Source organism: Mytilus galloprovincialis, chromosome 7 (genome assembly GCF_965363235.1).
Source record: "Mytilus galloprovincialis chromosome 7, xbMytGall1.hap1.1, whole genome shotgun sequence".
NCBI classification, from domain to species: domain Eukaryota; kingdom Metazoa; phylum Mollusca; class Bivalvia; order Mytilida; family Mytilidae; genus Mytilus; species Mytilus galloprovincialis.
In genome coordinates, this window is record NC_134844.1 from 30,516,577 (window position 1) to 30,542,319 (window position 25,743).

The window sequence follows — 25,743 nt, forward strand, 5'->3', positions numbered from 1 at the left end:
TCTCGTATTTTAATCTGACTAGAATAATAAAAAAAAATTCTTAGGAAAAAACTTTCTTTAGAATGTCTAACAAATATATAATTGTTTATCATTATAAAATGCTATGAAGATTTTCTGCAAATTTCTCCGTATTCTATACAGAGGCTCAATGATATCAATGGTTGTAACGCAAGTATACAATTTATCAAAACAAAAGAAAGAACTTGAATATTTTTAAACCTTTTTTATACAAATGTGCATGCTTTCTGTCTGTCGACTGGATCTAGATCCTTTATTACTCATAGAAAGGAATCAAGAATTAACCCTCAATTCAACTTTTAACTATATTTTATAAATAAAGGATGTTTTCGGCTGAATAATTCTTTTAAGTTGGGAGCTTATGTTCACTACATCTATGAACTTGACTATGGACTATCACACATGATAACGAATGTCTCACTGGTAATCTAGTTCATTTTGTACCTGTTATATTTCGGCCGATTGTGATACTAATGAATGCGATTTATCATCGGACTTGCATCTGCGTTAGTAATACCATGGGAGCAAAAAAATGGAGCAAGAACTGCAAACCCTTCCGGAGCAACTGAGTTCACCTGGCATTGTAGTTGGGTTCATGTTATTCATTCTTTTAGATGTTTGTTTTTTCGGCGTTTGTAAATTTTAAAATTGATCTTGTTTATCTTGTCTCTTTTATTGGACTTATGATTTTTGAATACTCCCTTTGTATCTTCTCTTTTATTAAATAATTATGTTTTAAAATATCTATTACAATGTAACCCATGTTTTAAAAGGCTGTTACATTGTAGTATGGATGATAAGGATGTATAAATACACAGAAATGTCCGGATGGAATGATTTTAATTCCGAAGGCACGTTTAAGCCCCAGTCACACTGTCACGTTTTAATCCATTTTGAAATGCTACGTTTCAACTACGTTTTGAATAAATAATGTCCCGATATTTTGAAAGCTCGGGTTTACTAGGTTTGTGCTACGTTCTTATCACATTTTGCTACGTATTAGTACGTGTAGACCCATGTTTCCACCACGCATTGATACGTTTCGATACGTAGTAAGCACGTTTTGTTACGTTCCGCTAGGCTTTGATACGCATTTACTAGGTTTCTACTTTGTTTCAATTTTCGCTACTTTTGTTGTTGAATTTTCAAAACAGGTCCCGTTTTAAACAAAGGATCATTACGTTTCGAAACGCTTCGTTAAGTATATCCCCATTTCGCTACGCTTTCAACACGTAGTAAAACGTAGCTCTTGAAACGTGACAGTGTGAATGGGGCTTAAGGAGATGTTCAAAGTTCTCTGCATATCAAATAAACCTTGAAACAATTCTTTCATTGAACCGTAGGCGACCTCTGTCTAGAGAAATGTCTCTCTCCATCAAACGTAACCTCTTTTTCAAGTAGTAATCTAATTTATCCGTCCTTGAAACCGTTCTACCCTTATAACGGGATTTGTTTGTTTTATTGCTTTGTTTAATTTTTACTGACTTTTTGTTGTACTTGATACGAGTTAAACATTTGCTATGGAAGTAAGGCAAACACAATTAATCAATCGATCATATTGTCCCAATAATAAATTCTTAACGGGTTTTTTTTTAGATGGCAGATAGCCATAGCATTACACTTGATTTTATTTAACTATCCCGAAGAGATCTCCGCAATCATTAGAAATTTATTATTGACGGCTGATATACCTACTAATGGTATGAAAAAAAGGAAATTTAAATAATTTATGTGTGGAATAGTTCTAATTATAACAAAAGTACGAGGATTAGCCTTCATTCTAGAACGTGCAGAAAGTCAATTATGTATTATGTACTTTTGCAGCTTTATGACCAAACGGGATTAAAAGGAACAGTCAAAATCATCGAAGCTCAAGTTTGCCCAAGGGAGCTTTATTTTTTTTTTTCTTTAATATTTTAAAAAAAACTTATTAAAGGGAATTTTAGAAAATCCGTGACTGTGTATTAAATCGTTTCAGTTGCGCACTACTGATTTCTGGACTAAATAAATGATCACCCTCGAGGACTCATATCCTGCAGTCGGTATCGACTCATTTCTATATGTACATGTACATATAATTCACGAAATATAAATCTTGTGCTTGTTTTTTTTTTTTTTTCTTCGAAAGTTGATTTCATCATTAACGCTTCAATCCAATCACATTCAAATGTTGCTAGAGTTGCCATAAATTTTGAAATCAGTTCCTAAGTCAGGTTAACGGAAGTCTCCTAAAATAAGATATTTCCTAAATTTGGTCCTACAGTAAGGATATATATTAAAAAAGTGTCTTAGGATGCTCTTATGATAGTCCTAAAAGTTATGATGTCGTAAGTCGAAACATAAAATTTACAATAACGTACATGTATCTATTAGTATTATGTAAAACAAAGTCAATTTGCGTTGGTTTTTTTCTCTCATAAAAAATGCAACCTCCTTCCCTTTATAAATTAACTGAAATACTATAAAATATTATGTCAATTAATTCTCTACACATTTTATCATTAAAATAAATGTGTTAGTATGGTTCTAGGACACCGGTAGTCAGAACTACATCTTAAGATAGCTTTGTTGTACACCATAAGACATGTCTCAAACACGTCCTAAGACCATCCTAAATATGGTCCGTAGACATGTCTCAGACACGTCCTAATACCATCCTAAATATGGTCCGTAGACATGTCTCAGACACGTCCTAAGACCATCCTAAATATGGTCCGTAGACATGTCTCAGACACGTCCTAATACCATCCTAAATATAATCCTACGACATATCTCTGGACATATCTTATATCTTAGGATACTGTCATTGACACGACCCCAGATTGCTTCATTTAGATCCTTCATTACACAATAACACTTAGCTGAGAGTGGAGTACAGCAGATTGTTACCACGAGAAAACATTGTCAACCGCGTCGACACTATGTGTTATTTAATCTATTATACTAAATATTCTGTCAAATGCGTCTATTAAATTTCAAATTCAAAATAATAAACTATAAAGTATTGTACATTATATATTGTAACTATCCGTATCTAAGTAGGCATAGTTACACACCAAATCTGTCATTATATGGTGATATGGGCTGGATACCTTGAAGTATTAAGCAATGGTCTTTGTGTATTTAGAAACTGGTCACGATTAGCAAAAATGTGTGATGACAGGTTGAATAAAAATGTTTTTTTTATGGAGTAATTCTAACCGAAAGGGTAGAATAAAAAACTGGCAATTTAGAGTAAATACCAAATTTATTAGTCTTGGTATGAACAATTTATGTAAATACTCATTATATTCTAAGTAAGAATGACATAAAAGGTATCGAAAATGTATTATTTGAACATTTTAAGCGGGAGTGGTTAATAAAATTGATGTCTAATGATACAAGTAAATTACGAACTTACAGAGAATTCAAATGTGTATATGGTGTTGAGAATTATTTGCTTAAAAATATGCCTGGTAAATACAGGAGTGCTATGTTTAAATTTCGTTGTGGTGTTGCACCTATTAGAACAAAAACAGGAAGATACGAGAATTAATGTTTAGAAAAAAGGTTGTGTTTTAATTGTAATGATATTGAAATAAAAACATGTTTTATTGCTATGTCCAATATATGCAGATTTACATGATAGCTTTTTTAATCGTGCTTGTCACTTTAATAATAGTTTTATTAGTATGTTTGATGATGAAAAACTTATATTTATGTTTAATAATAATGATATGCAATTTTATACTGTACGGAAGCGTATAAGCGCCAAACATTTTTTTTTTTTTTTTTTATTTTTCTTCCTATGTTTGCGTTGTAACGCAAACCTTTGCGATATAACGCAAACGCAAACCTCTGCGAAATAACGCAAACCTTTGCGTTTAACGCAAACATTTGCGTTACAACGCAAATATCTTGATTTCAATTATTCATTAAGTTTTGTATATACAATGTATGTCCGTCTGTCATATTTAAATTGAAAGATCAAAAATAATGTCATACAATTGTGAAACCTCCAAGTCAAATAGACCTAATGATCTTTCTGCTTTAAAATGAATTATTAATAAGTCTATCATTGTGAAGTTTAAATGGTTAATTATCATTGCACATTATGTATGCTAATGTTTTTTTAACATTTTTTTTAATTAATTTTAACTTCTCTGCACCCCAATGTAAAGGACTTGCCGCTATTCATTAACTATATATCTACTGTATATGTCCCCTTGGAAGCTTCTGTATCTTTTGTTGACAAATGAAATTTTCTGAAGGTAATAATGTCAGTCAATGCAAACAATTTTTAATTAAAGAAATAATTTCGAAAACAGAATTTATTTCAGGTCAAATAGTCCTCATACATGTGTTAATGACCGGTATGATGATCTAACACATTTGTTAGTGACCTGTTAGTTGAACAAACAAATCCGTTTATCTTACGCATACATATATATGACTGGTTTACTGATCTAACATATGTTTTTATCACTAGTTTGCTAATCTAACATAGGTGTTTATCATGAATGGTTTGCTGACCTAACACATGTGTTTATGACTGGTTTGTTGATATAATATATGTGTTTATGACTGATTTGTTGATATAATACATGTGTTTATGACTGATTTGTTGATATAATATATGTTTTTATGACTGGTTTGCTGATATTATACATGTATTTATAAATGATTTTCTGATCTTACATATGTTTTGTATGGCTCTTTTACTAATTTAACACATGTGTTTATGACTGGTTTGCTAATATAACATATGATATGTGTTAATATTGGTTTGCTGACCTAACACATGTGTACATGACTGATTTGTTGATCTAATACATGTACATTATTTTATGACTGGTTTGCTGATCTAACACATGTTTTATGGCTGTTTTGCTAATCTAACATATGTGTTTATAGATATAAGAAGATGTGGTATGAGTGCCAATGAGAAAACTTTCCATCCAAGTCACAATTTACAAAAGTAAACCATTATAGGTCAAAGTACGCGTACGGTCTTCAACACGGAGCCTTGGCTCACACCGAATAACAAGCTATAAAGGGCTCCAAAAATTACTAGTGTAAAACCATTTAATCGGGAAAACCAACGGTTTAATCTATATATAAAACAGAAACGAGAAACACGTATAAATAAACTCGTCATAGATACCAGGAATAAATTTTGTATTTACGCCAGACGTGCGTTTCGTCTACAAAAGAATCATCAGTGACGAGTTAAAAAGGCCAAAAAAAAGTACGAAGTTGATGAGCATTGAGGACCAAACCACATCAACAAATGGCTGCTTTGCTGATAAAATGTATATCATATGTTATGTGTTAATGATTGGTTTGCTGATCTAACACATGTGTATATAACTGGTTTGCTGATCTTATACATGTATTTGTAACTGGTTTGCTGATCTAACATGTTTGTTTAATAACGGTTTGCTGACCTAACACATATGTTTAGGACTGGTTTGTTGATCTGGTATTTGTTTTTATGATTAGTTTGCTGATATTACACATGTATTTATAACTAGTTTTCTGATCTAACACATGTTTTATGACTGTTTTTCTTTTTTAACACATGTTGTTATGACTGGTTTGCTGATATAACTCGTTTACTCACCTAACACCTGTGTTCATGACTGGTTTGCTGAACTAACACACGTGTTCATGACTGGTTTTGTCATCAAACAAATGTGTTTATGACGGGTTTGATATGTGTTAATGATTGGTTTGGTGATCTAAAACATGCGAATATGACTGGCTTACTTAGCTAACACATGTGTTTTTGACTGGATTGCTGATCTAATACACGTGTTTATGTTTGGTTTTCTCATCAAACACTTGTGTTTAAGACTGAATTGCTTATCTAATACATGTATTTATGACTGTTTTGTCGATCTAACACATGTGTTAATGATTGGTCTGTCGATCTAACACATGTGTATATGATTGGTCTGTCGATCTAACACATGTGTTTATGATTGGTCTGTCGATCTAACACATGTGTTTATGATTGGTCTGTCGATCTAACACATGTGTATATGATTGGTCTGTCGATCTAACACATGTGTTTATGATTGGTCTGTCGATCTAACACATGTGTATATGATTGGTCTGTCGATCTAACACATGTGTATATGATTGGTCTGTCGATCTAACACATGTGTTTATGATTGGTCTGTCGATCTTACACATTGGGTTACGGCTTTTTTGTTTATCTATCACAATACTCCAATACAATTTTGTATGATTTTTATGAGTGCCTCAAGGTAGAGAAGTTAAAACTTATTTAGTCACCCTCTTTGAATTTAGTCATCATTATTATTATTATAAAAATAATCCCTGAAATACAATCTTAGTTCATTTATATGCTTCGGAGTTCAGTGTGACGTTAATTTTCATCGAACTAGTACACATTTTGTTTATGGGACAGCTGAACACGCCTCCGGGTGCGGGATTCTCTCACCTGTGTTGGGGACGCATTGGTAGCCTTGGGTTGTTTTCTGCTCTTTGGTCGTGTTTATGTCTCTTTGACACATTCCTTATTTCTATTCTCAATTTGATCCTGAGAATTTGATTCTTATATATTACATTTCCGAGTTAATTCAAATTAAAACAGACGGGAAGACATTAAATCTGTATATGTGTGTACAATGAAATCTATAAAGATGTCTCAATTACATATAAAGTAAAGAAGCAGTCAATTGTCTTTTCACTTTTGGTCTGCTGGAGTCTTAATTTACAATGAAATTTGGAAAATAATTATTTTGGCCCTCAGTGTCAATATGGTGTCAGATAATTGCCTCTGTGCTTTTTTTCCTTGCTTTTTTAAGCCTACATTTATATGAACATATAATTCCATTCATTTTATTAAGAGTCTATATTATCCTCCCACCCTAATGGAGGTAACAGTAATGTTAAGTCAACAATGAAACAATTTACTCAACAGCCTAAATGCGTCATATTACCAAAACGCGCACCTTAATAAAATATGGATTTGAATTTTTATCACGTAAATTAAGGATCAGTAACGCCTTATCTGATTGTAGAATCACTGTATAGGACGTAAAACAATTATTTCTAATTACGTTATTTGAACATGAATGTACAAGTATACTTAACAACTTTCCTATCTTCTAATGTGTCGCTCTGCACACATGCGTAGAACAGAGGTGTATGTTTACCGACTACTTAATTATATTGTCTCCGTACTTTTGCTGTGATATAAAGTAAGCCGACATAAAATAATTTTCTGTGTGACACGTTTTATTTTCCTGTTATTAGCGATTGATCTCTAAAGGCTGATAGACCAACCTCACAGGTAAGTCACTATTATTTTCTCTTCAAACTTCTACCAATAGTTTTCAATATTCTTTTTTATTTAAATTTGAATGAAAAATATTTGAAATATTTAAATTATGGAATTAAAAACAATTAATAAATAAAACATTTTCTACAAGTTTCTTTAATGTGTAGCTATATATCTATTTTGTTATTTCAGTAATTTTCAGGAAACGGAATAACAAAATTCATAACATCGTCTTTCTATTATTTTTTTTTTTTTTTTTTTTTTTATTTATTTGTACATTGATTTCAATCCTTTGTATGTTCTTTTATTAAAAATCAGAAACACTTTAGTCGTGTTCAGATTCAAATCTTTGTTTTGCTAATTTAACATTAAAAACACTGTTAGAGTTGTTTATCATGACTTTATATCTCGAGTCTTTAGTTTTCATGTTTAAGTGTACTTTTTCTTTCTACATGTCATAATTGAAAGAGCAAATACGAGCAATGAATTTCTCAATAAGTAGCAAGTCTGCTAGAGTGATAAAAATGATCCAAAATCTTTTAAAAGAAGTATATTTCTTTCTTTTTACAAATAGAAAAAGATGTTAGATTTGTGCAATTAATCATTATGTTGTTTATGATTTGTGCTTATAACTATCTAATATCATCAGATATAAGTACATCCCACAGATTCTGCCTAGAATGGTATATGTCCCGGTGATTAAATGATTGACTTCCTTCTTTAATGATGAAGCACACTTTTCTTATATTTCGCACGTGTGGTTCTTGTAAATAGTTTTAATCTGCCGCTATAATTTAGACGCTTTTTAAAATATCGTGTTAATCTAAGATAAAAGACGTTTAATGACACAGCAAAAAATAATGAGACAGCATCCCAGCCAATGTAAAGAACACTGAAATGTCCAGCCTTAAATTATGAACAATCGTTCATATTGTACTGATAACCTTACTTTACTCCAATTCTATAGTTTTGAATTTATTCAATAGATTAGAATAGGGGTTCGTACATTAAGAAAAAACATTCAAATTCGTTAAAAACTACGAGTGAAAAATTCTACGGTCCTTGCTAAGGACATACGCACTGATATCTCGCGAGCCTTATTTATAATAATAAAAAGGTAACAGATACCATCCGGTGATTCGCGTTTAAAACATTAACAAAAAAAGATCGTGGGATTGTGAAGAAGACAACAAAAACACATCTGTGATCATCGGAGCACAAATATTTCGTCATGGTCAACTTAAGTATCTTGACTCTCACTAATATATGAACTCGTTCAGTTGGATACAAAATTATTCAAGCTTAGTCTAAGATATATATCATGTTTATCATTTTTGTTGTCTTTATTGTGTTAAAGTATCCCTTTCTCGTTAAGATCATCAACATCTCTGTTTATTTATACATGGGAAAACACACAATAATATATTTAGATAACAAACCTTGGATTCTAGTGTTTTCAAGAGACTTCCACTTGATTCAAATATTTGTCGGTAGTACGATAGTACTTTGGTCTATTATTAGCGAGACGAATAGTACTTCTTGTTGTACTATCAAATTAGATAGAAACATATCATTAAACTTAAAGGTTTATTTAAATATGTCCGAAAGGCCAATCCCTCGGCCTCTCTGTATTTAAGAATTTATAAAGTCTCGTGTTTTAAGTCATTTGCACTTCATAATATATGAGGCTCCCGCAGGGTCAAAAACGACCTGCGACCTCTGGGCTTTTTAGAGGCGACTTCCGACCTGAGTGCCTTCTATAAACGACTTACGACCTGTAAAATTTGGAAAAAATGACCTCCGACCAACTTCCGTCCTCTGTGTTGGGGAAAAAAAACGACCTGCTACCTGTACATTTCCCTTAAAAACGACCTCTCGACGAATTTAAAAGCGACCTTGCGACCTGAGGGGGGTACCCTATGGGAGCCTCATATATGAAACAGAGACCGAATACCGTGCGTAACGTCTTTTGTATATACATTCGTATGCATGGAAAAAGAGAATTATCTATGGGTAAATACTAATATACAGATACAATTAATAAAAAAAGAATTTAACCAATTAAAACATAGAATGTTTAACGTAATGATTACTATAAATTTATATTTATATTATGACTGCTGATTGTTATAAATGTTTTGCAATCATATTGTTCACAATAACGGTTGTCACTATCCTTAATGTTTTATAATTATTCATTTAAAGAATTCCATGTACAAGTCAATCATTTGGTTGTCTCGTTTGAAATTCTTTTACGCATTGATTAGACTTGGGTATATCTTTCAAATTGTTAACAACGCTCAATAGCAATATTCGATCTCGTATCAACATAACGGACGTTGCCTCCTTACATCCTTCGCTTGTTGTGCTGATTTCTCATTGATGTTTTCATCACAGATCCTTCGATTGTGTAAAACCTCTTCAAAGATCTATAGAACCTGCAAATAATGCAATTACTCCACCCTTTCTCTTCCTGGATAAAAAATGCTTATAGTATACTAAAAACGTTTGAGTGTTTAAACCCGGATATACCTTTCGTGTGTCTTCCGTATGGAAAAAGTTCAATACAATTTGTACATGTAAATAAATAAGTTATTTGTCTAGTAGTTAACAGAAAGTATCAATAAAGCTTTCCAGAATTTCCTACACACGTTGTGTCAATAACGATACAAATGGCAAAATTCAGTCAAGACAAAGGCCTCTTTTGAAATCTTGCTCGAGCCAATGTCTGAATGAGAAGGAAACACATCCATGTCGTGATCAATTTGTGAAAACGATTTTAACTGTAGGTGAGGTAGTTATTGTTTTAAATGACTTTAGGATATCGTTTTTCTGCAGATGACAATCGTTTTAATATCTTTATATTGGAAGGTTAAACAACTGTCTTGTATTAAATTTACAGAAGTATCAGAAAGCTCACTAGATCAAGGTTTTCACACAACATGTGACATGATTAGAACATCATATTTTTGCAATTTTTCTAAATTTAGAAGTTTTCAGGCTTTTTTCAGTGGTCATCAGATGGTTTTGATATCCAGTGTTGGTTAACTGGTAATTGTCAGTTAATTCATCATGTACGTATGTAATCCATGTGTTTAACTTTTAATCTTGGTATTTACATTTTTACACAAAATATATAAATGAAAGCATGACAAATACATTTGTCTTATATTGAGTTTCTGTTATGTTGTCTCATTGACGTAAACACTATATTTTGTTTATTCATAATAATACAAAGTATGTTACGCAAGGTTAAAACATTAAGTGTGTTCCTGAAAAGTTGAACGCGGAAGCAAAGCCTTCCTAGATAGCTTAACACACTTGTTAGATTCATGAAGAGCAAGTAGGATAATATTTATAAAAGCATGAAAATTAAATTTGTGCTATTATTGAGTTCTGTAATGTTTTATTGAAGTAAATACAAAATGTTGATAATTCATACTATAAAGCATGTAACGCAAGGTTAAAGTGTTCATTTGTTTGTGAAAATAAGTTGAAACAACAAAAAACTTCCTTGTTGTTAGATTCAGATAGAGCAAGTTAACTTATTTCTATGTAATGATAATACAAATGGTTTTTACATGGTGTCAAGGTGATTGTAATATCATACAACGCAATTAGCACTGATCTTAAGTGGTGCTAGACTGCAAAATAAACGGATTCAAATTATAAGACTAACACAGTTAAACACGTTACGTTTTTTGACAAATGATCTCCAGATATTAGATTGAGCAATAAGATATAAAAAAGAAGATATGGTATGATTGCCAATGAGACGAATCTCCACAAGAGACCAAAATGACACAGAAATTAACAACAATAGGTCACCGTACGGCCTTCAACAATGAGCAAAGCCTATACTGCATAGTCAGCTATAAAATACCCCGAAACGACAATGTAAAACAATTCAAAAGAGAAAACTAACGGCCTTATTCATAAAAAAAAATTGAACGAAAAACAAATATGTAACACATTAGCAAACGACAACCACTGAATTACAGGCTCCTGACTTGGGCCAGACACACACTTTAATAATGTGGCGGGGTTAAAGAGTTCACCATGTACCAATGTACGTACTATGTTTCGATTAGTACAATCACAGTAATAAAGTCTTTCGCAATCATGGATAGTAAAATAGCCGAACAGGTCTAGAAGCTCCAGAAAGTTAGCGTTTTTCTATGCAGGAATACAATTCAGTTACTAGTATTAGATTTTTAATTTGCATTTAAAAGAACAAGTTCATGTGAACTAGATGGCTCCTTCTTCTTCTTGGTGATCGTTTTGACAGGACAAGCACAAGTTTCCTCCACACTTCTCTTTTGTTTGATTTTCTTTCCGCTGTGCTTCAGGTATATCCTCCTTCTCTTGTTTCATTTTCTTTTGTGTGCCTTAATTCGAGTGTTTTTGAACTAGATGTCTGTGAGTTCAAACATTTTATTTTTTCTGATGAAATACAGGTTAGTTAGTGAAAAATTCGGGGACAATGTAAAAATACTTTAATACTTTACGAGAACATATTTGAATACGACTTACAATTCTTTCACAGAATGTTCAGTTGTAAGTCATAGAAAAAACCCAGTTGTCAATTTATGCCTCATTGAAAAATCTTTAAACGCGTCAAGTATGTATTTATAATATAAATATATATATAATTATAACCACATCACTTAGGCAGCAACCATTTGATTTTCTGGGGGGGGGGGCTATGTTTTTTTTTGGAAAAAAAAAGTTTGTTTCCAGTTTTTGGAGAAAAAAATAATTTGTTTTGAATTCTGAAAAAAAAAAATTGTTTGTTACACCCTCAGCTGCCACTATATGTAATGCTAAAATTGAAAGAAAAAAATTGTTTTCGACTTGTCGCGAAAAAAATAGATTGTTTTTCGACGGAGGCGGAAAAAAAAGTTTGTACAGAAACCCCCCCCAGAAAATCAAATAATTACGTATACACATGAATAAAAGTAGATGTGGATTAACATCAATGACACAGCGTTAACAATTCAAAGAAGTGAACAAAATTAAAATGCATCTTCAATACTTTAAAGAGAGACAGAAATTACAGAAAGGACAATCGCTAAAAGACAGACAACAATATCAAAATTCACAAATGTCTACAGAAACTTTGAATGATTCACAAATGTCTACAGAAACTTTGAATGATTCACAAATGTCTACAGAAACTTTAAACGTGTTGATGTTACATGAATGAAGACTGTAATAGTGTCACTTGTTATCATAAATGTCTTAAAGGTTTGATAAAATTCCTGGTTCGAAATTCACTATTTAGTTACATAAGCCTAAACCTCCAACCAAGTGAAGACTCTAATAAATGTTCATTCCAGACTTAAATAGGAAATATGCAAAATTGTATTGATTTAAGAAGTTTAGCCAATATCCCTGTGTTCTTTTTTAAGTAACAGTTTCAAAATCAAAAAGTTATTAGAAACAGCCCTAGCAACAATCATAAACCTAATTTCTTTCGAAGGTTGGGGAGGGGAAGAGAGAATATGATTACATTCAATTCGAAAATTGATGCCACATTGGAGAATATACACTAATGGGCATATGCGAGAGAGAGAGGTGCTAAGACTTGCTAAGACTAAACACTAAATTTAATAATAAACTGTATATACAATGTACACACCGTTCTTTCTAAAGAATTTACTATATACAGAATTGACCATTGTGTTCACTACTTCATTGGAACTCTGGTTGACGGTTGTCGTATTGGCAATCGTACCACGTCTCCTTATTTTACATACATGTACGTGCTAAACAAAATACACTTTGCCATTAAGAAATTCTTAAATCCTATTTAAGTAAGGCCCTGAACACAACAAACCAACGATTATGTGACTAACAGAGAGATAAAAATCACTTCAATCTCTTAATTTTCAACATCGAACAGTCACAAATCAAACTCATTCTGCTATTTTTTAAAGGTATAATTAATTGTTGTGCACTGTCTTATTCTTAAAGGTACTTGAATGTTTTATGTTCAAGATCTGATTAGCCAAATGAATGGTTTTATCCTTTTTATGGGATAAATTTCATTTATTGTTACCTTTGGGATGACTTAAGAGACTTGGTAGCAACATGGTAAATGAAGGTGTTTCCGGTGTTCTAAAAATGCTGTCAGATAAAATAGGTGTAGATCTTCATCTATATCATGTGGACATGCCACAGTTTTATTCTTTCAATCATTTCACATGTTAGCAAACATAAAATGTTCTAGTATATAGTTTCTAGCAATCGATGAGCATGAGTTTTAAGAGCCTTACTTGTCTGATTAGTGGTATCAAATGTGGCATATTTGGTGTAAAGTTGACAATATGTATTAAAAAATTGCATCGAAGGATAGTATATCGATTTGTTAGTGTAACTTATAAAGAATATCTTTACTTCTAAAATAATGTTTTGGTATATCATTTACTTCTTAGTATTAGATAGATACTTTGAACTCGCCAAAATCAATGTAATTGCAAGGCGCGTTTTTGGCGTATTGAATTTTAAACCTGATTCTTTTTGTTATCTATTAATCATGTTTTTCTTTGTCTAATGTGTTCTATTAATTTGTATTGTAGTCCTGTAATATTATGTTGTCATTCCAATGTTATATTTAACTTTGCCATTAAAGTGCGAGGTTTGGCATGCCACAAAACCAGGTTCAACCCACCACTTTTATTCCCCTTTAAAAGTGTCCTGTACCAAGTCAGGAAGATGGCCATTGTTATATTATTGTTCGTTTCTGTGTGTGGTGCATTTTAACGTTGAGTCGTTTGTGTTTTCTCTTATTTTTGAGAAATTGAGATAAGACGTGGCACGGTACTTGTCTATCCCAAATTTATGTATTTGGTTTTCATGTTATATTTGTTATTCTCGTGGTGTTTTGTCTGATGCTTGGTCCGTTTCTGTGTGTGTTACGTTTCGATGTTATGTCGTTGTTCTCTTATATTTAATGCGTTTCCCTCGGTTTTAGTTTGTTACCCCGATTTTGTTTTTTGTCCATGGATTTATGAGTTTTGAACAGCGGTATACTACTGTTGCCTTTATTGAGCCATATGACCGCACATTTAATCGTGTTTTGAAAATTACATTACAGCGAAAATAGCAATTGTATATGCCTTGCTAATAAATTCATAATATTTAAAATTGTCAACAGCTAGGATCAACTCAATTATTGATACACTTATTATAGTGAAAGCATTCTCATTTTGACTTTCTTTCTTTATCACTTGTTAGTACATAATTGTGAGATTTTCTTTACACTGGACTAACCGGCTCTTTTGAAATTTCATGAACCCCAACCTCTGGGGAACTTAGATTCCATGATTAGAACAATAAGCAAAGTTAACAGGGTAAACATGCAATAATCTATCATCGATTTTATTTGTAGTCGGATTAATGTTTTAAAATTTATGCGTTTGCATCAATCAATTTGAAATCATGTTGTATTCATATTTACTTATGATAACGACCTAACTGTACAAATGTGTCTTAGAACTAACCTTCATTAGATAAGCTCGAATTCTAAATATCACCGATATATTTAATGCTTGAACTTTATTGAAGAAGGCGCTTGTTTTCGAGGATGAAAATATCGGGGAAATGTGGAAATCTTAAGGGCTGGTTTTATTTTTCGATTAAATTTTAAAAATCATGATGGTCCAAATGTAGCAGAGATTTCAATAATTTTAAATATTTTCTCAGAAGTGTTAATAAGATGCATTTTTTTCAGCAACAAAAAATAAGAAAAGAAAAGAAAAAGGTTTCAACCCCCTCACCTCACCCAGATGCTAAAATTAGTGGTTTTGAAGTTCATCCAAAACACTTCAAACCTCAGGGGATATTTTCAGGGGATATTTTAACATAATAAGTGACTTTCCAAAAAAGAATTTGAAAAAAGACCTTGTCGTATCTTGTCCTTTACGGCATTGCTACACATAAGTTACACAATATACAGAAAGTGCTCAAAACGTTAGCAGCTACTTCTATTTTTGCCAATACAGCATAAAACATATAATCATTATTATAGACAAAAATAATGCTATTTAGAAATATTATATAAATGACAAAAAAAAACAAATTCAAGTTTACTGAAAAGTTGCAAATACATCTGTATACACTTTTATACAAGATCTAACTAGACAAACAATTGAAATAAAGAATGTAAGATCACGATAAAAACTAATTTCTTCTTTATTACTTTAGTTTTATGATGTATTGTTTGCACTGGTTGTAATTACGTAAGCTGCATTAGTGAGGCTTTTAAACAAATTGAATGCAATTTAGTAAGTTCTCGTTGAAAAATATCTCGGTCAAAATTTTTATTTACTACGACCTGGTTACCATCGTATGAATGAACACGTTACAATTCAAACTTAACTTAATATGTATTGCTATATACAGTTTCATACATTTATGAGAGCCTTTATCCTTATTCTTATCTCTTAGTATTGCACAAGGTCATGCCATCTACTGAATTTGTACAAGAGATCTAATGACTACCGAAATAAACAGCTATAGGTCACTGTACGGCCCACAACAATGAGCAAAGCACATACTGCATAGTCAGCTTTGTCCAGCTTCGTTCAACAGGTTTTTAATGCAATCATTTTTTTTTATAAATAAATAAAAAATGTTGTCGTAGTTGTCTCATTTGCATTCAAAAAAATATCTTCTTTTTTTAATACTTATCTTAATGTTGATTTTAAACTATAATAATTCGCAAGAAATTAAGCATAGTGTTGTCATCTTTCTGTAGGACTTTTGTACTGCCGTTAACGTCTTTGCGTCACGTAACAAAAATGTTATTTCATCGGGTCTTACGGTGCTATTCCCCATTCATAAAATAATATTAAAAAATAACAATCAAACAAGGAAGTCTCACTCATTATATGGTAACTATACTGAAAACACGCGAGCAATACTAACAAATGATTTCCGGAACAGTTTTAAATGTGGAGGTTACACAAGTTGTAGCACGTACCATTTTTCTATGCACCAGCCTGGTTTTGTACAGTCTGAGAGATAATTCAGCAAAAAAAAAAACCGTTTAAAATTGATTTCCCCATGACATAATTTTATCATGCAAACGAGGTTGTTTTGATCCAAAAACATAAGTTTTAACGTAATTATGCGTCTGTTGTACGTAAATGAAATCAGACACGAAAAAAACGGACCAACTCGGAACATTATGGTAATATTCTAATTTTTTATAGTAAAACACAACTAAACCTTTAAGCAAACTTATAGTATCTGGTAATTAAATAACGCACTCTCTTCGTATAATCTGATTTCACATTCGGTCAAATTTTAAGGTTAGAGAACTTACATTTACCGATGGTTTATGAATAAGTTGATGACAAAGTTGATAGACATGATACATTACATCTTGAAAATTGAATCGTGTCTCATCAAAGATATATGACTGACAACGATGGTTGTGACTAGTAGGGTATGAACTGCTGACCCTTCCGGGAAACCTGGCTTGACTTCTGTTTTTGGTGGGTTTCGTATTGCTTGATCTGTAGTTTATCTTGTGGTGTTAAGTGAACGTATTTTGTCCTTTCGTTCGCTTTTTGTCTTTTTGGTCATGTACATTTGTACATGTTGTCTGATTGTCTTTGACATCCAGTTTTCATATCTTCCATTTAAACATTGAATGCATATACATGTACATTGTACCTTGAAATTTACTCCTATCAAACTTCTATGTCAGTTGAGTTGGTGTGTGGTGAAGAGTTGTCTCAATGGCAATCATACCAGATATTAATATTTTTATAATTAAGTATAATAACATAATTAACAGTCTTTTTTTTAATAAATGATGACAATATTGCACGTTTGAGAGTCATTAGAATTGGGAATGGATTATAAAGAATGCTAAAGCAAAAATTCGTCGACCGAATTCAAACAGCACTTTAACTTTGATTGGTAATGTCCTGTGTTTCTGCATGTTATCGCATGGACATGGTTTCATTCTCTATCCTTCTAATTCACTCTTACCTGTCATTTGTAGTTATACAGACTTTCATTCTAGATGTACGCATATTTCGCAACAGCAGATTTATTTTACGCTTGGAAATTAAGTTTGATATGTCCATCTTTTTCAGATAATTAAGTTTAATATGTGTACCCATCTTTTTCAAATAATTATATATACTAATCTTTTGGCAGAATTTCTTTATAGACAAAAGTTCGTTCTACTTATCTTGTTTTCAAAACAAAATTAAAGTATGATACGAAACTCATGAAGATTATCCGTTAGCGATGCTTTAACAGCACAATGGACCTCCCCCTTTATTAATGTTCCTTGTAGTCCGGTATTTTTACCATTCTTGTTTACCATTAATGTGATGCTCTCTATTGAAAAAACTATGACCGATATTATTGAATTTTATTACGATAGAAATGCTCTTGCTAAACTATGTCATTACTTGCACATAAGGTACACGTTTACGTAATGCATTCAAATAAACGGTATAAAACTAAATATTGTAACTGGTTTTTGGAACAATTAAGATTCATGACCATAAATTTGCGAATATAATCAGATGTAAAATGTTCTATTTGAATTCTAAACCCATTCAAATCTAGTGAAATAGAAAAGTTCTCATTTATTGAGAGAAATAATTAAAGAAAATAACAAATAGAAAATGGTTTTCTTCCTGTTACGTTTTTCTATGTAATTTGTAGCACGTAACAGATATAATTAGTTGTATGTTGAACAAGCACATAACTGAAAATGTATTGGTTAATATATATTAAATTGGATGATATGTCAATTAAAGCTCGATTGTGTAAAACTCGGTTGTAAAAGTCATTCAAAAACATAATTTGTAAAAAAAAATATTATTCGAAATTGTATTATTTGACTTGCGTTATATGACCGATTCATCAAGCTTCCTTGATTTTTTTTTATATTTTCAAAGCACGTAAAACTGCATTCTACATAGAAATGAATAAATTCTATGTGATGTGTTTTGTTCAAATTTACAGATCTATTAATGTCGATTCAATTCCGACCTTCAGCTTTATAACATCTGTATTTTGCATATCATCTAAAACCATCAATCAATTATTAATTCAGACATAGAAATATAATTATCCTCATGAAATTAGATAAGAATTCAATATGATATTAAAAACATATCTACTTTGTATATACACAGAAACATACATATACACATTAGAAAGGCATAAGATGGGTTGAAATAAATATATGTAAATGCTAAAGCAGAACCGTTTAATATAACTGACCTTCGAATAAAAACTATAAACTTAAATAAAATTGAGAATGGAAATGGGGAATATGTCAAAGAGACAACAACCCAATCAAAGATCAGATAACAGTCGAAGGAAGTGTAAAAATAGAAACATTTTGTGTGAGTGTTCTTCTTTTCAATTTGTTTGAGTGATTGATATCTTCCATGGGTATTTTTAAACCTAATAATCCATTTTCAGCTTACTCTTATTTTTGGACTTAAAAATATGGTCGCATCGATAGTTTTGCAACCCTTTCCTTTGCACTTTGTTGGGACGTCTATGAAAACGAGAATACGCAAAACTCTAAGCACGACTCTTATTTTCTGTAAATTGGACTCGATCGTTATTTTAACAATTGGAACGTTAAGACATTCTAACAAAAGTGAAACTTCCTGTGCAGAAATAACTTAAAAACAAGTTTTTCCTGAAAACAAAAAGAACCCGAATTTTGATCAGACATTGCATGACATAATTTGTGTCCATGAAAGATGTTACGCAATCAGAAACTTATTTCCCGATCAAATTTGAAACAAACGGAAAGCGACACTTAAACCTAAAAAGGTATATAAGTTCGAATTGAAATATATAATGAAAACATCGTGCCGTAAAGGTATTAATTTAAAAGGATCATTTTCGTGTCCTGAGCGAACAAGAAAGGTTAGATCGTTATCCATATTGCATGCAAGTTATATCAACGAAAAAGGAACACTTTAAAAGACAACATCAGTCTCTTTATTACTTTAAACATTTTCTATTTTCAGATAGAAAAGCAAATGTAAAATGTTTACGGTGCATTTTGTATTCAACAGATCAATAACTATATAGTATACTAATACAATCTACAATGTATCATTCACTTTATATTTTAAATTGAAAGACGCCATTTTTGGATTACTGTTTTGTTGTGTATTTAACTTGGTCAACTATTAACTCAGCTATTAACCTAAATGCGCATGGCTTAAAAAAAATAATAGATCATGCTATTAGTACAGAAAATCTTCTGTAGCTAATGGAAGTTTGTGACATGTATTACCTTTGACTAATTAAGATTTACTTTGAAACAATTCCGATAACACTACAAATTAAAAACATCAATTTTGGTGCCTTTACGATACCATCAACAGCCGTTAGAAATGTTTATATGTTTTGTTCATGATCAACACAATTTTCAGTTGATCTTTATCAATTGTGTGAAAAATCACACGGTTTCGTACTCAGACTAACGTGTATTAAAATGCTTCACTATATACCATGTTTCAACATTTTTAATTGTTGCTTTACGCTCAAACAATCATTTACCAGTGGCGGATCCACAAGGGGTGCCCACTGACTTCCTAAAAGGGTACCCACTCCAGTCATGCCTCAGTGATTCCCCAAATAGTGAACCAAATTCCCCCTGTTCATGGCCTAAATAAACAAAAACGTCAGTTTAATTTCATTATTCTTCAATTGATTACTTTGTAAGGAGAAGTGTATTAAAATTTCATGACTGTTTCTCTCTCGGTAAACTTCATAACCCGATTTACCTCATTATTTTTAAAAATCTAAGCTTTCCATTGTTTGTTTGTTTTTTACTAAGATGCATAGTTTGAGGTATATTCTTTCTGCTAGAGTATCAATACACGGGTAAAAACGAATGCACCAAGAGCGAAATATATACACAATTTGGCAATACACTGGGTTTTAGATAAATTTAGCATGGAATTAAAACTCAAAAGCTGCATATGAATATCATACATATTATATGCATACAGCTTTATTTCCTTCAGAGAAACAGTAAAAGTTTGTTCGATGAAATAGATCTGTAAAATTATATATGGTACGTAAAAATGGTCGCAAAGTGCATTATTTTATATGCGATTCCTCTCAATTCTGTTTATAAAATTATGAACCTTTCCCTGTTACCAAAAGATTTATATGCAACGTGCAACGCTTGATTTATATCATTAAAATATAATGAGATCACGATGTGGGAATGCCATTGACACAACTGTCCAGCAGAGTTCAAATAATTTTTGTTAGCAATTGTAGGTAAGTGTAAGACCTTCAACAATGAGAAAAACCCAGTCCGTATAGTCGGCTACGAAACACGGTTTATTACATGTAAATACTCTTTTTAATGAAGAAATGACACTCTTTTAATATCTGTTCCGGACCATATGAGTATTTGGATCATACGCGTATGGTTGGGGTAAGTAACAGGTTTACTTTTGATACTTAAAACTTTTCACATAACCCTTCTAGTTGTCACTTCATTTAAAAAAAAGACACTAACAAAGGTCAGGAATAACATTTTATACCTATAGTCATTACCGATAAGTTATTACGAGTGATCGAATGGCAAAATATCGACTTGGGAAGATAACTTCCAAAAATATCTGTTACAAAAAAAGTGAACTGTTTTACTATAAACTGACGTCAAAGTCGACATGGAAGATAAAGAGTCTAATATATACATGTAGCTTGTTGTTGGTGTGAGCCAAGGCTCCGTGTTGAAGGCCGTACATTGGCCTGTAATGGTTTACTTTTATAAATTGTTATATGGATGGAATGTTGTCTCATTGGCACTCACACCACATCTTCCTTTATCTTAATAATTTGCTTACTTTTGAAACTTTATGTAATTATCGTTAGCAGTTCAGAATCTTGTTACTTATACATAATTTTGTTTTTACATTTTATGATATTGAAGATCTAGAGCTTCTTAAAACACCATAGACACATCGGAACGACCCATTACCCAAGAAAAGCTATGGTACCGTGTGGAAGTAAATCATGCAAGAATACAATTAGCGATGAAAACTAACTTTGGCAATGATATTCAATGATTATGTAGCCTTTGAATTATAAAAAAGGGACGACAGAAACCAGAGGGACAGTCAAACTGATAAATCGAAAATAAACTGACAACTCCATGGCTAAAAATGAAAAAGACAAACAAACAATAGTACACATGACACAACATATAAAATTAAAGAATAAGCAGCACGAACCCCACCAAAGACTAGGGGTGATCTCAGGTGCTCCGGAAGGGTAAGCATGTTCTGTTAATAATACATTTTCATGTAGACATCATTGCTTAATTTATAAAGTTTTCTAATGCATATTATTGAAAAAATACTTATATGGTTCAAATACTCATATGGCCCGTTAATAACTAAACGAGTATACGCATATGGTCATGAGCATACGCGTATGGTCCAAATACTCATATGGTCCGGAACATATCCAAGCATCAAGCGTCCGTTTATCGCTTCGGTTAGCGTCAAATAGAGTAAAATGTTTATCGTTAAAGTTTTTTTTCAAAAATGTTTTGCCGTCATTCGTTATATGGGGTACCACATTCCTATCCTCTTTAATATGATGTATGCATTGATTAAACTTTTTATTGGCACCCTTGGTGTGTGTATCTGTTGAACTGATAAGGTCATTGTGTCCGTTATAAACGCGACACAGAAATTGTCACAAGAAATGCCCATCCTCTGCTTAACACACTGATAAAGATTATGTGACCAAGAAAACCACGCGTGACGCGAAAGAATTAGCGTCGTATAAAACAAAATATTTTGACCTGAAAATAACGATTAGAACAAGCGTCGTAAATTATATGGGACTCGGAAGAGATCGTAATCTTATATCGTTATGAATGGTAAATAATAAGTGGTAAAAATATACGAATGCAACATTTATACGTGTAGGGTGATTATTTAATTTGTCATAAACGGAACAAAATGTGGGAAGTCCCTTATCATTCTGCAAGTACTTTCTAGTCTATAAATCTCTAAGTATATGTGTACCACCATTTCGTTGGTCATCTTGTACGTTATTTATTGGTCGCTATAGTTTCTTGTGAAAGTTGTAAAGTAAAATGACCACTCACACGATAATTTCGGAAGATAACAAGACTAATAAGTTATAATGGCCAAAACTTAATCAAATTGTGTTTCCAATAAAACTTTAGAAATAAACAAAATTATTTACTTTCAATGATTAATCTGACTTGATTGTTTATTGTATCCTTCATAAATTTCATAACTTGACATTTATTTGTGTAGACATTTTTGTTACATATTTCTCAATGGTCGAACTGAGATCAAACTTACATTAACAGCTACTATGGTAAGAAAACATTTTAAATTCTAAAATGATAACTATATACTAACCTTCAAACGACTTCCACATGTCTTATTGGTGTTTTGTTTTAACTAAAATTAAAAATCGTACACGAATAACAAAGACCAGAGGCTCCTGACTTGGGACAGGCGCAAACATGCGACGGGGTTAAAGTGTACGTTATATCTATTTTAAAGGAAGTTCTAGTATAGTAAAAATTCACGCGTGCTATTCGCTGTACACATTTTGAAAAAGTCTTAGTTTTTTATCATGCTATATTTAGAGGTACATATTTATGGGATTTTTTTCCATATATGCTTCAAATCTTCAAGTAGTAATCGAATTAATAAAGTGCAAAAATGAATAATTTGAAAAGTTAATGTAACAAGAAGAGTAAACATATATAGATTCCTTTAGCGACAAAAGTCTTAAAAAGACAATGGCTTAATTTTCCATACGAAATTGCATTTTCTAAGAATATAAGAGTTAACAGAAATTGGAAAGATATTATAGACAATACTTGTTTACCGATGTTAAATACTCAAAAAACTTAAAAGCAAAATATGCATTAAATTTTAACAGCTTTCAAAGACAATTGGTCAGTAAGTGCAGCCGATGTTTTCCACAAGGAAACAGGGCACATCAATATGAACAAAAGAAAATCTGTTGGGTACAAACTACTGAATATTTTAAAAATCATATGACAAAATATAAAAATCGATTGGTTTTTACTTAAAATGCAAATATAACAAAATAGTATCCTCATTGTAAGCGATAATATTGAGTTTGCAAGAGACCAATTCTTGCGTGTATTATCTATACGCAACACTATCAGTTTTTAATTTTGCTATGTCACGTTTAAAAAAATCGAACTGGTATATATTCTTACGAGACATAAGTTTCGGGTGTTTACATTAGTTTAATGAGTTTCGGGTGTTTACATTAGTTTAATGAGTTTCGGGTGTTTAAATTAGTTTGATGAATGCAATGTGATTTTCGTATCAAGATATTTCGAGGAGAATCATTTCAGACCATAGCCTAAGCTGTCTGTAACTAATTTAGAAAATATTTAACAACTGAAATCGTTCCAGGAATAATGTCAAATTTAGCATATCATCAACAATCATTTTGAAAAGTGCAAAATAAAGTTAATACTAGCATCGTTAAACTAGTTTGTACGCAAGCACATGTCATCTAGTTCTATTTTTATCATGTCAATCATATTCAATGAATGATAAAAAAAGGAAAAAGCATAATTTTCAATCCATCAAATTGGTATCATTTTTTTCCCGAGAACCGTAAAGAGTCTTATTATAGCAAACAGGAATAAGAAATTGTCTAATTAAATGAATATTACTTTACGAATCTCTTGTGTTGGTTTGTTCGCGCTATTACCGATATTACAATTAAATATCTCGGAAAATTTGATATTAATTTCGATAATGTCTTGGTTTGAGGAAATTGCGTCGATTGCTATCTCGAGCACCGGAAGCGGTTACCACCCCAGTCCCTTGAGCAATCTCAATTCAGGTTTAGTTTTTGTTTGTTTATAATTTGTATTGATATCGTTTACAAAGTCAAATACACACTCTAGTCAAATTACATAGAGCTACAAGCAAGAACATAAAAAACATGCGTTTGTGCATGAACGTCAAGACACTATCGATTGTTTCCTTGAAATAGTTATGACGTAACCCCATTTATGAAAAAGGTATACAATGTACTCAAGGTATCTAGCCTGATAACCAATCAACAAGCTGAAAGATTTATTTTGATATCCAGAAGTGCAACAGCGTTATATTTTATATGTAAGAACAATCGGTTCATAGTTCACAGACAACAACTAAGAAGAGGGACACAAAAATGAACACCAATAGCTTTCTTTATGATTCTTTATTAGTTTTTTTCATTCCTCACTTTCTTTTTTCCATTATCATTGCATGCATTTTAATAAACTGACACCAAATCCGGAATTACGAAGCTCGATTAGATTTTTTAAGCTGATGAAATCGCAGTAGTTTTTCTAATTTCGCTTCTTGTAGTCAGCAGTATAGTATTAGGAATAAATGAATAATATGTATAGTATAACAGTTCGAAGTCGTACAGGATAAATTAATCCTTCCAAGACACCTGATATTCCGAAATCATTTATGAATCAATTGAGTTTTGTTTTTTTTTGGGGGGGGGTCTGTTTATTAAAGTTTATGTGTCTTTATTTATTTTTTTATGTTGGTCTTTGTAAACATGTTTGTTGCATCAGTTATGCTTTATTTCAATTACGTTCGACTAACTCTCCCTTCTTGACACACTCACTGCTTTCACACTTAATTTTCTATCATAATCTATTTGATTCTTTAGTAAAACCAATTATGACCTATAATTCAGAAGAAACATATTTGGATACATATATTTCTTTTCATAGAGCCAAAAACAGAGCCTTATCTTCAGGAAAACAAATAAATCAACATGATTTTACAGACAAAACCCCTACTGATGTTGTTTCAAAACCTGAAAGTTCAAGAAAATACAAAACATTTTTTCTCAATTTTTTTTTTAATCAAAGAAAAAATAATCTCAGGGAACTGAATTGTTGTCTATATCAACAAAGAACTGTACATGTTAATCTGTTTTCGAATTTCTATGAATATAAACAGTTTCTGGGAAATCCTAAATTCCTTCCATTAGTTGGATTAGAATTCGATGTCTGATCAAACATAACAAATAACTATAACTGTTTTACAAAATATTTCTTAATGGCTCTAACATCATGACAACTATCAAAATACAAACAGCTAAGTAATTTGTAAAATGATAACAACATTAACAATGCAACTTATATTGATTAAGAAAATACGTCTTCAGCAACGTCTTGATTTACAAGTTTTAATAAAATTAGAATTTGTTTTCACACATCAGACTAAAATATCCTCGTGTAAATCTTACTATGTAGAAGCTAATACTCATTTATTTCGCGTTTGAAAGTGCGCAAATTACATCGCTTACTGTTTCAAAACATAGACCGATGTTACAAGAAACACTTCTGTGTACAAGTTATA

At 31.7% G+C, this 25,743-nt stretch overlaps 1 protein-coding gene across 2 annotated transcripts in view; it reads left to right on the plus strand.

Moving 5' to 3' along the window:
* The first annotated feature begins 7,154 nt into the window (after positions 1-7,154).
* The window catches only part of LOC143082739 (uncharacterized), a 39,358-nt gene continuing 20,769 nt past the window's right edge, over positions 7,155-25,743 (plus strand). Inside the window, exon 1 of one of the 2 annotated variants that reach the window (XM_076258574.1) lies at positions 7,155-7,321. Coding sequence is in view for 1 of the 2 variants with exons in the window: in XM_076258573.1 (XP_076114688.1) it covers positions 22,691-22,693 (3 nt within the window). In the remaining variant the exon portion in view is untranslated. Of the gene's footprint in view, positions 7,322-22,590; positions 22,694-25,743 lie in introns of those variants that run through there. The other variant, XM_076258573.1, reaches the window with a different exon arrangement.